The 13,056-nt window shown below is 36.0% G+C and overlaps 1 protein-coding gene across 2 annotated transcripts in view; it reads left to right on the top strand.

Annotated features, from left to right (window-relative positions):
- The window catches only part of HTT (huntingtin), a 92,839-nt gene that overhangs the window by 61,789 nt on the left and 17,994 nt on the right, over positions 1 to 13,056 (top strand). For both annotated transcript variants that reach the window (XM_067298277.1, XM_013960012.2), the window contains 11 exons: positions 1,221 to 1,428; positions 2,847 to 2,988; positions 4,299 to 4,478; positions 5,977 to 6,153; positions 6,433 to 6,509; positions 7,178 to 7,316; positions 9,007 to 9,129; positions 10,749 to 10,962; positions 11,158 to 11,303; positions 11,760 to 11,937; positions 12,223 to 12,318. In XM_067298277.1, coding sequence (XP_067154378.1) covers positions 1,221 to 1,428; positions 2,847 to 2,988; positions 4,299 to 4,478; positions 5,977 to 6,153; positions 6,433 to 6,509; positions 7,178 to 7,316; positions 9,007 to 9,129; positions 10,749 to 10,962; positions 11,158 to 11,303; positions 11,760 to 11,937; positions 12,223 to 12,318 — 1,680 coding nt within the window. The remainder of the gene's footprint in view (positions 1 to 1,220; positions 1,429 to 2,846; positions 2,989 to 4,298; positions 4,479 to 5,976; positions 6,154 to 6,432; positions 6,510 to 7,177; positions 7,317 to 9,006; positions 9,130 to 10,748; positions 10,963 to 11,157; positions 11,304 to 11,759; positions 11,938 to 12,222; positions 12,319 to 13,056) is intronic.

Here is a 13,056-nt window from a genome sequence, read left to right as displayed (position 1 = left end):
CGCTATTCTACTTGCATGTCTTGTCTTCTTACCCATTATGTTTTGTTCACAATACTAGTATTGATTACTCCTGCGTATACAACTATAGGAAGCTACCAGACTAGAGATGAAGATTTCCAGTGCGATACCTTAAAGTTAGTAGAAATGTAAGGTGTAGGTAGGGTGTCTTGGAAGAGTAGCATGTAGTGGCTTTCATGACTGTAGAAAGTCGCTAGATGGTGCACTTGTTGCGCAGGCAGGAAGCGCGAATGGGAACGCACTGGCTTGCTGCTAAGTGGAACCTGAGTTGCTAGAGGCAGTTGTTTTTCCCATTCTTGGATATTTGCGTTGTGTGTTTGTCAGAGTCCTAGGGGCAACTTAGACTGGTCCACGTGGCTGCAGAGTGTACAGCTTTGTTCTTCTGTATAACTGGCAATGCAAACAGAGCAATGCTGCAGATTTCTGTTATTCTGATTAGCTTTTAGTTTCTAACTTCTTTTTTCCTTTCTTCTTTTCCTCTGATCTCTTCTTTCAGGAGCTCAAAAGGTCCTTTGCCTTTAAGCACTAAGTTTCTGCCTTTTCCTCATCTCCCTCCCTTTGTTTTGACATAAAACACAGAAGCAGCAAGTCGGAAAGCAAAATTCAGCTTTTTTATGGAACATTCAGCACGCAGGGCAAAGATTTTTTCCTCACTTAAACACTTACTTTTTTGCACTTGCTGCAGAATTTGGATGGTAGGGTATCAGCTTAGTTTTAATTAAATATATTTGGGGAGCCTTCATCTGAAGTATGAGACTTGTAAGCGATCTTTCTTAGCATGTAGAATACTTAATGTAGCATGGTTCTGATCTTATTTAGGACTCTTGTGTTCCACTTCATTTAAAAAAAAAAAAGTCTAATAGTTAACAAATTTAAATTTGGTAAACATTTTCATGTATTAGATAAACATTTTGATACATGACAGAGGAAAGGTTCAGAAAATAGGTTTCATCACAGGTCCAGTCTGACCTACGGCATTGCATACCAAGTCTGACAGCTGACTATACTGGTTCCTGTACTGCCCTTTGGCAAACTGCATGATTTCTCTACCTTTATAAAAACCACTTATGATTCCCCTTCCTTCCAGGAATGGTACTGGTTTATAAAACAGTTTTTGTATTTTCAGGTTACCCTGAATAATTTTAAAACTTTGCAATTCCAACTAGAGCATAGGTACTCTAATATGTTTTTATTGTTTTCAGGGATGTTTAGAAGAATCACAGCTGCAGCCACCAGGCTTTTTACAGGAGATGGATCTGATGGTAGTTTTTATACCCTTGAAAGTTTGAGTGATCTTGTTCAGTCCATGATTCCCACACATCCTTCTTTAGTTCTTCTCTGGTGTCAAATCCTGCTTCTTGTCAATTACACCAACTACAACTGGTGGTCAGAAGTGCATCAAACTCCAAAGTAAGATTTGTTTTTGATCCCTAGTAGAAGTAGAATGTCTCATAATGATATTTCCTACAATTATGTGAAAAAAAACTAGCTTTTAATCTGTTAAACCTCTCAGCTGTTGAATCATACTGGTTGGGTACTGAAATAGGTAGCTCTTTTGCATTTATTTTACATGTGCGGGTATAGACATATTGTGTGTTCTGAGGTCAGCCTGTCTTTCAAACTAAGGAAATGTATTCTGTACTCAGTTGTCCCTCAAAAAAACTGTCAGGTAATCTCTCCACTTTTAAACCAGGAAAGCTCCATCTATGTACTTCTTCTAACTAGAATTATGGAAGTAACCATAACAAAATATTTAGTATGCCAGATGTCATGCTCCAATGAAGAATTTTTATTTCATCTACTAGCTGACAGCCGGATAGTGCAGATGATAGACACTGTGTTTATGAAAATGCAATCTCATCAGTAAGCTATAGTTATGTAACTATATTCTGAGTGGATCTATTTAGTAATAGATGCCATTAAGACATAGTATCAGCACCAAACTGATTCGTTAGCACCAACCACCATAGTAACCTCACTTCAGTTGTCTGGAAGTCAGACATCTGATCTAAAATTAGAGTGTTCTCTTGGTCTGAGGTTGGTTCGTCCCATCTGTCAGACACTTCTAATGTTGGGATGATTCCCTCTCTGAGGGTAAGGAAGATACCCTGCTATGTGAGTGTGTATCCCTCTATGTTAACTGTAGAGGGAGATTAACAGCTAGCTTCGGTGATGTTTCTGATGTTTGTATGGTGAATGTTAGGGAGGGCTAATCTTGCTCTTCCACATGAGTGGATCAGTAGTTTGAAAGAGAAGCGCCCGAACATGAGATTCTGGCTTTATTTAAATTTGATGGTTTGAAAAGCATTATTCTGATCCGAGGAAACATCAAATTATGAGCAGATTATGATTTATGAGCAAACTAGGGCACTTAATATTGCTAAGGTGACTTTTGCCATTTGTCCTAGTTGTCTTTTTTGATTTACCAGCATCACCTCCATTTTATCTGGGTTGGGCATCAGTTTCAATCTGACACTAGATTTAGAGGCTCAAGAACTGGTTTGATGGGCTGAGAAGAAGACACAGAAATTAGGATTCATTACCCTACCGGAGACATCATAGCCCATGTTTCTCACTTAAATGATGTGTTTCATTCTTCAGACTGTCCAGGGAAGTAATAAATGCTGAACAAAAAAGGAAATACCACAATTGTTAGAAAGTAAAGACCTAATGACAAAACAAGGGGTCTGTTTCAAAGCAGTAATAATGTTTATAATGAATTTCTAAGAAAATAAATACTACATATGGACATGGGTAAAATATTCCAAGCAATTGAATTATTAGTGTTTCAGTAGCTGTAGTAATAAAACATAATATGCTTCTTGCAGGAGACACAGTCTTTCTACTACTAAATTGCTTAGCCCTCAGATATCTGGAGACAGTGATGAATCAGATTTGGAATCCAAACGTGGCATGTGCAATCGAGAGATAGTGAGAAGAGGCGCGCTCATTCTCTTTTGTGATTATGTTGTAAGTTTTGATTTATGAATTTTATAACTTTTTATGACATTTGATTAGGCTGACAGTCTTTTATTACTGATGTATATGGGGTGAATCTATGTCAAGTTCATAGGTGAAAAATGAACACTTGTGAAACTTGCCATTTTATTTTCAGGGGATGCTTCTGTAAGCTCAGGTATGACCTCTGAAATAATCCAGTTTTCCACTTGGCATTTTTTTCTGTTCTGAACTTAGAATCCTTATGGCTTGTAAAGGATACTTGGTAGGTAATAGAGTGACTGGGTGTCATGTCCCTTACATGTGAAGTCTTAGGAGTATACTAAGAAGTTTTACACTTCTCAACATTAGTAGCAGCAAAGCGTCTTGGAGGCTTAAAAACTAAAACTTTTTTCTCTTTTTTTCTTTTTCTACCTTCAGAAGAGAGGTTTTACTTTACCATTTCACTTCCATTTTGATACTCTAATGAGGGCAACTCCTATGACTTCAGCTTCTTGATGCGTTAATACTAGCGTTGTAGTTTAGATCGGGAGCATACTTCTGAAGTGAATCTTCCCACAATACCTACTTATTGCACTTTGATTTGCACTGCCGAGCAGTTTTGGGACAAGCAAGCTCTATTCCTTTCAGATTCAGCTAAACAAAAAGGTGTATTCAAGAAGACCTCCAATGACAACAGACATTCAGTCACCAGGCTCAGATTAGAGCTAGTGCAAAGTAAAACCCTCCAAAACTTATATACAGGGGAATGTTAACTTCTCAGCAACATCTGGTTAGCTCTGCGGATCTTATATTATGTTGCACTGCTTGTTGATACAGACGTAACCTCTGTAGGTTTAGAATTAATTATAGACAGATCTTTTTTTGGATTTGCTTTCCAGAAATTATTCATCATGTGTTTAAGACATGTGGTAGTAATACGAAGTCTTTAAAAAGAAGCCTAAATGAAAATCACACTTTACAAGAATACTTTGAGCATGTATCTTTATTTCTAACAGCATTTCATTAAAAACAGCATCTTTGAATTAACCTTCTGATTTCACTTGTTTCTAACTTGGGCTTTTAGTGTAATGATGCTGAAAAAGATGGTTGCAAATTCATCATAACCCTCTTAATTTGCAACAAGAGCAAAAGCATTTGAAACAACAACTGTCATGTAAATAATGATAATGTTAAAATATGGACACTTCACACAATTATTTTGAAATGGTTATCAGAATCATGTTTTGAAAGACTTGATGTTGTACTGGATAAGCTTTTCAAGTAATTAAATGCTTATAGTTGTTAAAGGAATCAAATATTCATTTTTCCCCCCCTTTTAGTGTCAAAACCTGCATGATTCGGAACACTTAACCTGGCTTATTGTGAACCATGTTCAAGACTTGATTAATCTGTCCCATGAGCCTCCAGTTCAAGACTTTATTAGTGCTGTTCACAGGAATTCAGCAGCCAGTGGTCTCTTTATCCAGGCCATTCAATCACGGTGTGAGAATCTTGCGGCGGTAAGTTTAACTTTTTGACTATTTTTAAGAATAGGCAATTACATTTCAGCATAAGTTTAACTGATAAATATGCAAATTTTGACACATCTGGGTCATGTATCAAGTTATAATTTTAATTTTGAGGTGACTTCTTTAAAAATGTAAATATGAAACCTTATAATATATTACCAACTTCAATATCAAATGTATTCCAACCCATCAAATCTGAGTTCAGGTAGGAGTTGGCTAAGCTGCTTTTCTTTCTTCCTAGATATCACCCTGCATAATAAATAACTGAAGGGCAAGCTAAAGCTCCAACTTTCATCTTTGATTTCAGTACCTTGGTAGCATAAATAACAGAACTACTAAGTACAGAGGAAGGAATAGGAACCAGTCCATCTACATGGACCATAACAACTAAAGAGAAATTAAAATGATTTGCTAGCTCATGCCTTCTTCCACTGATCTGATCAGAAAGTCAGTGTGTGATTATTTTTGCTTTAGATTAAAAATGGATGATGATTCATAGGGATGTAAGCTTGGATCCATTCTCTTAATCTTGGGTATTTACTCGGTACCTAACTGTGAATTGTTATTTACTGGGCTTCCTCTAGAGGCAGCGGAGGGAGATGCTACAAGGACCGAGTAGCCTGCTAATGCAGCCCGTCTTCCAGTTGTCCATGCAGAAACCTAGGACAGCTGTATTAGTACCTCAGGCATCTCAGTAAAATGCTTTCAAGTTAGATGTGCTGAATCTGGGCTGTAATGTGCAGGTCTGAGAATGGGTAGAATTATCTAAACAAGCCTGTTTTGAAAGAAAGATTTAGTCATTCTGTGAGAAGTTGGTGATTACCAGAAAAGTCAGTAAAATTAAAATAACTGATAGTCACAGACTGCTGTAGAACAAGATTGGCTCCATGAGTCAAACTGTGTTTACCTGTGTGGTGTTTCGTCTAAATTATTGGTGCCATCATTAATTAAAAAAATCTTTCCTTGTATCACCTCTTAATCCTGAATAGGCATTGCTGTTTCTAAACATGTGTTTTAGCCTATTTCCCATTCAGAAATCCCCTGCACATGCTTATTTAGATTTCTTCTGTCTCCTGTCTTGACTCTGCTCATATTCCTATCTCCTCCTAACAAAAATTTGAGCTTCTCACCGTTTTCAAAGCCTTCTGCAATTTCACTTAAGACTAGCTTTTTTCCTGCGACCTTTGCTCCCTACTTTTTGTTTACTCTTGATTGTAACTTTTTTCATGCTTACTGCTTTCAAAATTAAATACTAAACGTGTTCACGTTAATTAAATAACCCAGTAACTCGGACCTGTTCATGTACAAATGATTATATAGGTCAGGTAGTTGTCTGCATTAGTTCTTTCTAAATACCTTTCCCTTTAGCTTTGAGATCTTTCTGTTGAAATTGATTATTTCTTCCTGTTCCAGCACTTTCGCATTTAACTCTACTGTCATCCATGCTAGACATGTAATGTGCCTTTTTTTGTTTTCTTTTAATGTCCAGCCCACAATTCTTAAGAAGACTTTACAGTGCTTAGAGGGGATACATCTCAGCCAGTCTGGGGCTGTCTTAACGTTATATGTTGATAAGCTTCTGTGTACTCCATTCCGTGTGCTGGCTCGTATGGTAGACACACTGGCTTGTCGTCGGGTCGAAATGCTTTTGGCTGCAACTTTACAGGTAAGGATAAATATATTCATTGGCAAAGCAGACTGGTTAGTACCAGCAATATAATCAAGTGTAATGATTTAACTTGAAGTACATCTGATTATCAGCGATGTTTTAAGTGACTTCATTGATAAGGAGAATCTTACCTGTGTATATATAAATAAATAAATATATATATATATATAACTGCATTTCACTTCATCTGCATATGTTTTTCCTAATTTGTTTAAAGTGCATGTGGATATCCGACTCATTTTAGTCCTGTAAAATTCCTGTTACTTTCTCCTATAGAACAGCATTACTCAGTTACCAGTTGAGGAACTAGATAGAATTCAGGAATACCTTCAAAACAGTGGATTAGCAACAAGGTAAATAATACATATAGATGCCAAAATGTCATACTAAGTAATACAAATTGTGGGAACTCTGTTTTGCGTGGGGGTGTGTGTGTGTTTTTTTTTCTTGGGGTTTTCTCCTCCAAAGTAAAATACTCCACAAAGTTTTTTACTCCAGTCTCAGAATTACTGTATGGTACAAGCTGCTGATCACAGTAGTGGAATTGGGGAATCAAAGCCCTGCTTTGGATTGACTTTAATCCACAAATTGAAATCCTTAATCTCAAATATAGATTCAATTTTACTCTAAACTCTCTTTTTCTAAAGAGGCGGGTTCTTTTTGGGCAACTATTAGAACATACTCATCTGCAATCAGATTATCTGAATACTAAATTTGATTCTTCTTACTCATTAGAAAGATTTACTGTGTAACAAATTTGAACAGCTTTTATTTTATACATCGACATGTACAAACGTTAAGCATTTTATTACTGGTATTGTGTTCATTTGTTTTGACTGCTGGTAGCTGCTGAAGTTTGCGGTTTTGTCATACAAGTGCATGTGTCCAATGAAGAACATGGTGACCCCACTGCTTTTTCCCTGCCAGAATTAGAATTGGCTCACTGCGTGTCTTCCTATTTATAAATGATTTACAAAACTGAGCAAGTTAGCTCTTTGCTGATATATGTTTGCATTTTCAGACACCAAAGACTTTACTCACTCTTGGACAGATTTCGTCTTATGGTAGCACCAGACACAGCTAGTCCTTCACCTCTGGTTACCTCTCATCCACTAGATGGAGAAAACAAACCACCTCTAGAGAATGTAATTCTAGACAAAGTAAGATTATGTTTAGAAAGATTAATTAAAAATATCTTGGCTCAAAATACTCTCTTGTTCATTACAAAATATTTGAGTACAGCTTATTTTTAATTTACAGTTAATGTTCTCAAAATTGTCAGTTAATTTCAAATATAGATCTGTGAATGATTTCATGTGTGTTGGCTGACTGTTAAACTGAGGATGAATAATTCGCATGTGGATGCATGTTTCTTACGGTGATGTGAAAAACTATCTCAAGTTTCTTTTCTTTCTGTAACATAATTAAAACATTTATATAATGTCCAGTAGAGACAGATATATGCTCTTATTTGTATTCTTGACGTGTTCAGTGTAGTGCTCCTTTTATTCGTTTGTCTGCTGAAAACTGTTGGTTGGCTCTCTTGGAAATTAAGCGTTACTTCATCTGTGCTCTTGGTTCCCACTTCTCGGCTTTAAATTACCTTCAGAGCAGACATAACCTCTTAACTATTTGTCTTTCATGTAGTTAGGTGCATTTATCTCAAGAGAGGTGGGAGACTGAGAGCAAGGCTCTTGGAGTTTACTTATTCTTTTCTCTCTGTTTTTTCCCATGGCATAGATCACTTCTCCTTTTCATTCCCTTATGCTCTACAGAGATGCATAGAATATATTTTTTTGTTTGTTTTTTTAATCTATCTATATGTGTGTCTCCTATAAAACTGAGATGGCAACTGTTACTGCAAACATGGCAAAAATGCTCTTCGATTGGCTGACAGTTTGGAGGAGACTGATAAAACAGTTGAGCAGCTCACTGACTTAAACTGAGAGCTACTTAGGTAGCAGGAGGAAACACTGTCCCCAGAAACCATTTATCCATGGACTTCTATCTTCCAGTTAACCAAGAAACTCCTTTTTCTATAACTCTAAATCTTGCCCGAAGGAGGTAGTTGAGCATACTTCTACCACGACCCCTGGATAGTTGTATTCTATTTGAAGTTTATTCTATTTAGATATCGGCTAATTCATGATGTCTATTTGTGACAAAGAAAACACAAAAAGGGATAACTGAGGCTCTCTGTATTCTTTAGCTAAATCAAATAGCTTTCTCTTCAAGTTCTCCTGTTATATTGACTAATTTCTATAGGCTCATCTCCAATAACTTAATGAGTAAATATTCAGGGATGTGTTGTTTTCATTCATTTCCATAAGTGTTATCAGATGAAGATAACATCTATCTTACAAGTTACTTGGTCAGTGATTCTGAAGACTTTCCTTCCTTGGTCATAATCTTTTTTCTATTACTGATATCTGTTTGACTACTGAGTATTCCTTTTTTTTTTTCTTTTTTTTTTCTCTAGGCATTCTCCTCAGTTTTAGGATCCTCATACTACATGCTACATGCTGAACTTTTTTTTTCTTCTTCTTCCTTTCCAGTCCAGTCTCTCTGGCTATAGACAATTTACCAAAGAATATCTGTTTTAAGACTGTCCATTTATCAGTTGTGTATACTTTGCCTTGTCTTGTGTTTTTCTCATTCCTGTTTCTCCTGCTGGCTTTATTTTATTTATTTATTTTTATTATTATTTGAAAGTTTTGTTAACATTAATGTGGCCTAGCAATTTCTTATAAGGACCGTAATTCAATACCAATGGGCAATGCCCTCTCCCTGTGAAATGTATTATTTTCTGAAAATGAATACATACTAAATTTTATTTTCCTTTCAATAAAGGACTGGTATGTGTCACTAGTGAGATCGCAGTGTTACATCAAGTCCGACTCAGCACTACTAGAAGGTGCAGAGCTGGTAAATAGGATTCCTGAGCCTGAACTGAACTCCTTCATGACCAGCAAGGTAACTTCTTTACCAGATGAAACACATTGCTAAAATGCTGTAATAAATTATTTCTAATATCCTTATTAGTAGCATTAATAAATTAGTCTTAAAGGCAAACACTTTAAATTTGTATAATATTGATGGTTCAGTTCTTGAATTTCCCTCCATTAGGACAATTAAAATAGTGTGGATATCTTTCATTTTTGTGTCCAGTGATGCTTCTAATCTTAGCTTTCTAGTAGTACAGGTTAGATGTATAGAGTGAAATTGAAGGTTAGTTTCTATGTACTCCACAAAAATCCACAGTTTTATAGTTTTGCATAATTTTATCATTTCTCTTTACAGTATTTTACAAGGCCACGTGTTTCCATAATTTTTTAAATACCTATGCTAGATGTAATATGCTTGTAGCAGGCAACACATAGTAGATCTGGCATAAAGGGCAACTTATAGCTACTTCTTAGTTTTCTTGGAACACATTTTGCTCAAATTTTCTACAATATATTTGCTGCTGGCATGCAGAAATAACAGTGGGAAGCTGTTTTTTAAAAAAATTTTGTAGAGGGAAAGCAAGGTTAATATTCAAATGTAGAGTTGCAAAACTAAACTACCTTTACTTCTTTTTTTTCTTAAATTTAAAATTCTATTTACTAGAAGAGCTTTTTGGAGCCAAAATAATGATAAAAACTTCTAGGCTAAATTGTGACTTGCCTTTTCAACTGAAAGTAATTTAATTTTATTTAAAGAGAAAGTAACTATGTCTGTGATGTTTGTGAGTTGAGTAATGGTGGTAATCTTTCTTTTACCAAGTCAGAAGAGTCCGTCAGTGACTTGTTCGAACTTGCATATCAAATAACTGATAGAGTTGAATATAGATTTCAAATTTTCTGTGCTTTTACAAGCTCACCTGAGTTTCAACATGGATGCCACTGATCATGTCCTATAACAATCATGTTCTGAAGGTAGCCCAACAGCTTGCACTTTTCAGCCCTGTGCTCACACTTCTGTCAGATTTTAATGTTTTGGGCTGAATTGCTAACGTTAGTTATCTGCCTTGTCATGCTTCTGGATAGTTACACCAAAAGTAGTTTTCTGACTTCTGAGAGTTAGAGTTAGATTGGGGGAAAGGAGAAAGGGAGATGCATTAAGTTTTTAGGCAGAAGATACTAGTTTACTTTATGCTTTGCACAGCAGGGTTTTAATTCTTCTGGAAGTACTTTGTCAACAAAAGGTTTCTCACTATCCAAATCGAGAAATTTCCAATTTGTTTATGATGAAACCTTTTGAAAAATCAGTTTATCCATTTTAATACAGACTCATTTGTTTGGCAGCTTAATACTTGAAAATTTCTTTCATACAGGTCATGCTTAAGCTTTATTCACAGATTGCTCTGGAAACTGGGAAGGAGTGCATTGATGGTGTGTTTTCCCCCCTGCCATCCTCCTGAATCTCCTGGTGTTTGGAATTTAAATGCAAAAAAACCATGATCTTAATTATGATATTATTGGACTGTAGTAGAGCAGAGGTCATATTAACTTTTTAACTTACTATATTACTTTGCCAGAATAGTTTCCTTCTATGTTTAGCTTCTCTTTAAAAGCAATTTCTTTACTTTTTATTTATTTATTTGATTTCAGGAATTCAACCTAAGCTTGTTAGCTCCTTGTTTAAGCCTTGGCATGAATGAAATCTCAAGAGAGCAGAAGAGCAGCTTCTTTGAAACAGCCCGGAGGGTAACTCTGGATCATGTGTCTACCATTGTAGAAAACCTTCCTGCCGTCCACCAGGTTTTCAAGCCGTTGTTGCTAACTGAGCCATCAGCCTACTGGAAAAAGCTAAGCGATATCTTTGGTAATAGAAACAATGCTCTTTTTATTCTCCTCCCTGCAAAGGTATTTTACAGATGCCTTGTCAATACATGAACCTAATGTTAAAAAAAAAATAAAATCAAGATACCTGGTGTAAAACTGCCTATGAAATAATTTTGAAAAACATTTATTGAGGGGAAAAATGCAAACTGCTAGTTTTCATCCACTTATTTTATAGGAGATGAGGCGATGTATCAGTCTGCGATGACACTTTGTCGTGCACTGGCTCAGTATTTGTTGTTACTCTCAAAACTACCAGCTGGTCTCCGCGTTCCTCCTGACAAAGAGCGTGACATCCTGAAATTTGTAGTTATGTCAGTAGAGGTAAGAAACTACAGCATAATTAATGCGATAAAGTTTTGAGAGCAGAAGCAACTTTGACTTGATCACCATATAGTATTTTTTTGAGCTGGGCAACTTTCTTGTCTTACTGTAGAAGTTTATTCAGTGTTTATTTTGTTAGATATATGCTAGCAAATCAGGTGAGCTTATGGGACAAGGCCACCTTTTAACAAGGAGATGTTGACTGAATAATGGAATGATCTTGGCATTTGGGAGAATGGCCCTGTACTGTTTTGGGGGAAAATAAATAAAGTGGTTCCCCCCCCCCCCATATAATGCTCATAATTTTATTGTATCTCTTTTCTGAGAGAAGAATATATTTTATACAACTTGCTAATAAGAGTTAGATATAGCTGAGTATAAAATAAATATGGCAATATAGTCATATATTGGGTGAATTTGATATTAATGGGATTTTTATTTTTTATTTTTGCATAGGCAATATCATGGCATTTAATACATAACCAGATTCCTCTAAGTATAGATCTTCAAGCTGCTTTGGATTGTTGCTGTCTGACATTACAGCAGCCTAATCTCTGGAATTTGCTGGCTTCTGCAGTTAATGTGACATATGCTTGCTCCTTAATTAATTGCATTAGATTTATAATAGAAGCAGGTAAGTCTCATTTGAAGAGCTATGAGAAAGTTTCCTTAATAAATTGTCAGCCATCACTGACCAAATGCTAAGTGTCTGGAATCTTTCCTGCAAGTCCTTTTTAATTATTTCTTTGACAACTTTATTTTTACTATTTTAATTTCACAATTAAAATTTTGTGTTTACTTTTGAAGTTGGCAGATACTTTGGAAATATTTATATTTAAGAACGATTTGTCTTTGAGGAGAAAAATTGAATATGAGATATGCAATGGCTGTATTTTTAAAATATCTTTCTCTAATTCAGTTGCAGTTGAACCTGGAAATCAACTTCTTAGCCCAGAGAGAAAGAAGAATACTTCAAAAGGCCTAAGTGAGGGTGAAGTTGATTCAAACACACATAGTAAGTAAGCAGTGAATTCAAAGTTTGGCTCAGATTTTCACTGAAGAAAAATTTCTAGTTCCCCTTTCAATTACTACTTTTTACACCAATGAGAGTTTATCTGAGACTATATTCATGTTTGAAAAATGCTTAATAAATATAGGTTGGCTTACTTTTAACATGTATAGCTTCTCTTCCTGAAAGCTAAACATAAAAGCAGTTTTTTATTTTTGAGGTCCTTTCAGCTGTTTATACTCTGTAGACTGAGCTTTCTCTGAGCAGGTACCACTTGTACTGTTCAGTTAACACTTGACTTAGTGTTGTGGCATTCTTAAATTTCATGTGGAGAGGTACAATTCACTGAATATTTTTTCTGAAAAATGGAAGCTTCATTATCTGCCTTCCTACATTCAGGGGTCTTGTATTGGGGTGAAGGTCAAGTGGGATCTGTGAGACTGGGCAAACACTGTTTTCCATATCCAGCCGTGCTGGTGGAAGCACGTACCACATCCACCTACAGAAATCGCATGCTTATCAGATTTAGTATAGAGCCAGTTATGAGAATGTCCTCTAATAAGAGAGATGAGCTTGGTCATTTTAAACCGTTCGGCAGCAATTCTCTATACAATGTAGCTCATTCTTGCTGGGGTTAGGATTAGGAAAGTGGCATGTGAGCAGATTTGCTGGCAGATCTCGGGTTTTGGTAATCTCCAGCATTTAGGCACTGGCAAGCAATTGCAGGGAGGGTGATAGGAGTAC

This window comes from Apteryx mantelli, chromosome 5 (genome assembly GCF_036417845.1).
Source record: "Apteryx mantelli isolate bAptMan1 chromosome 5, bAptMan1.hap1, whole genome shotgun sequence".
Lineage (NCBI taxonomy): Eukaryota > Metazoa > Chordata > Aves > Apterygiformes > Apterygidae > Apteryx > Apteryx mantelli.
Note: the sequence above shows the minus strand (reverse complement) of the source record. Positions and strands in the feature narration are given on the sequence as shown.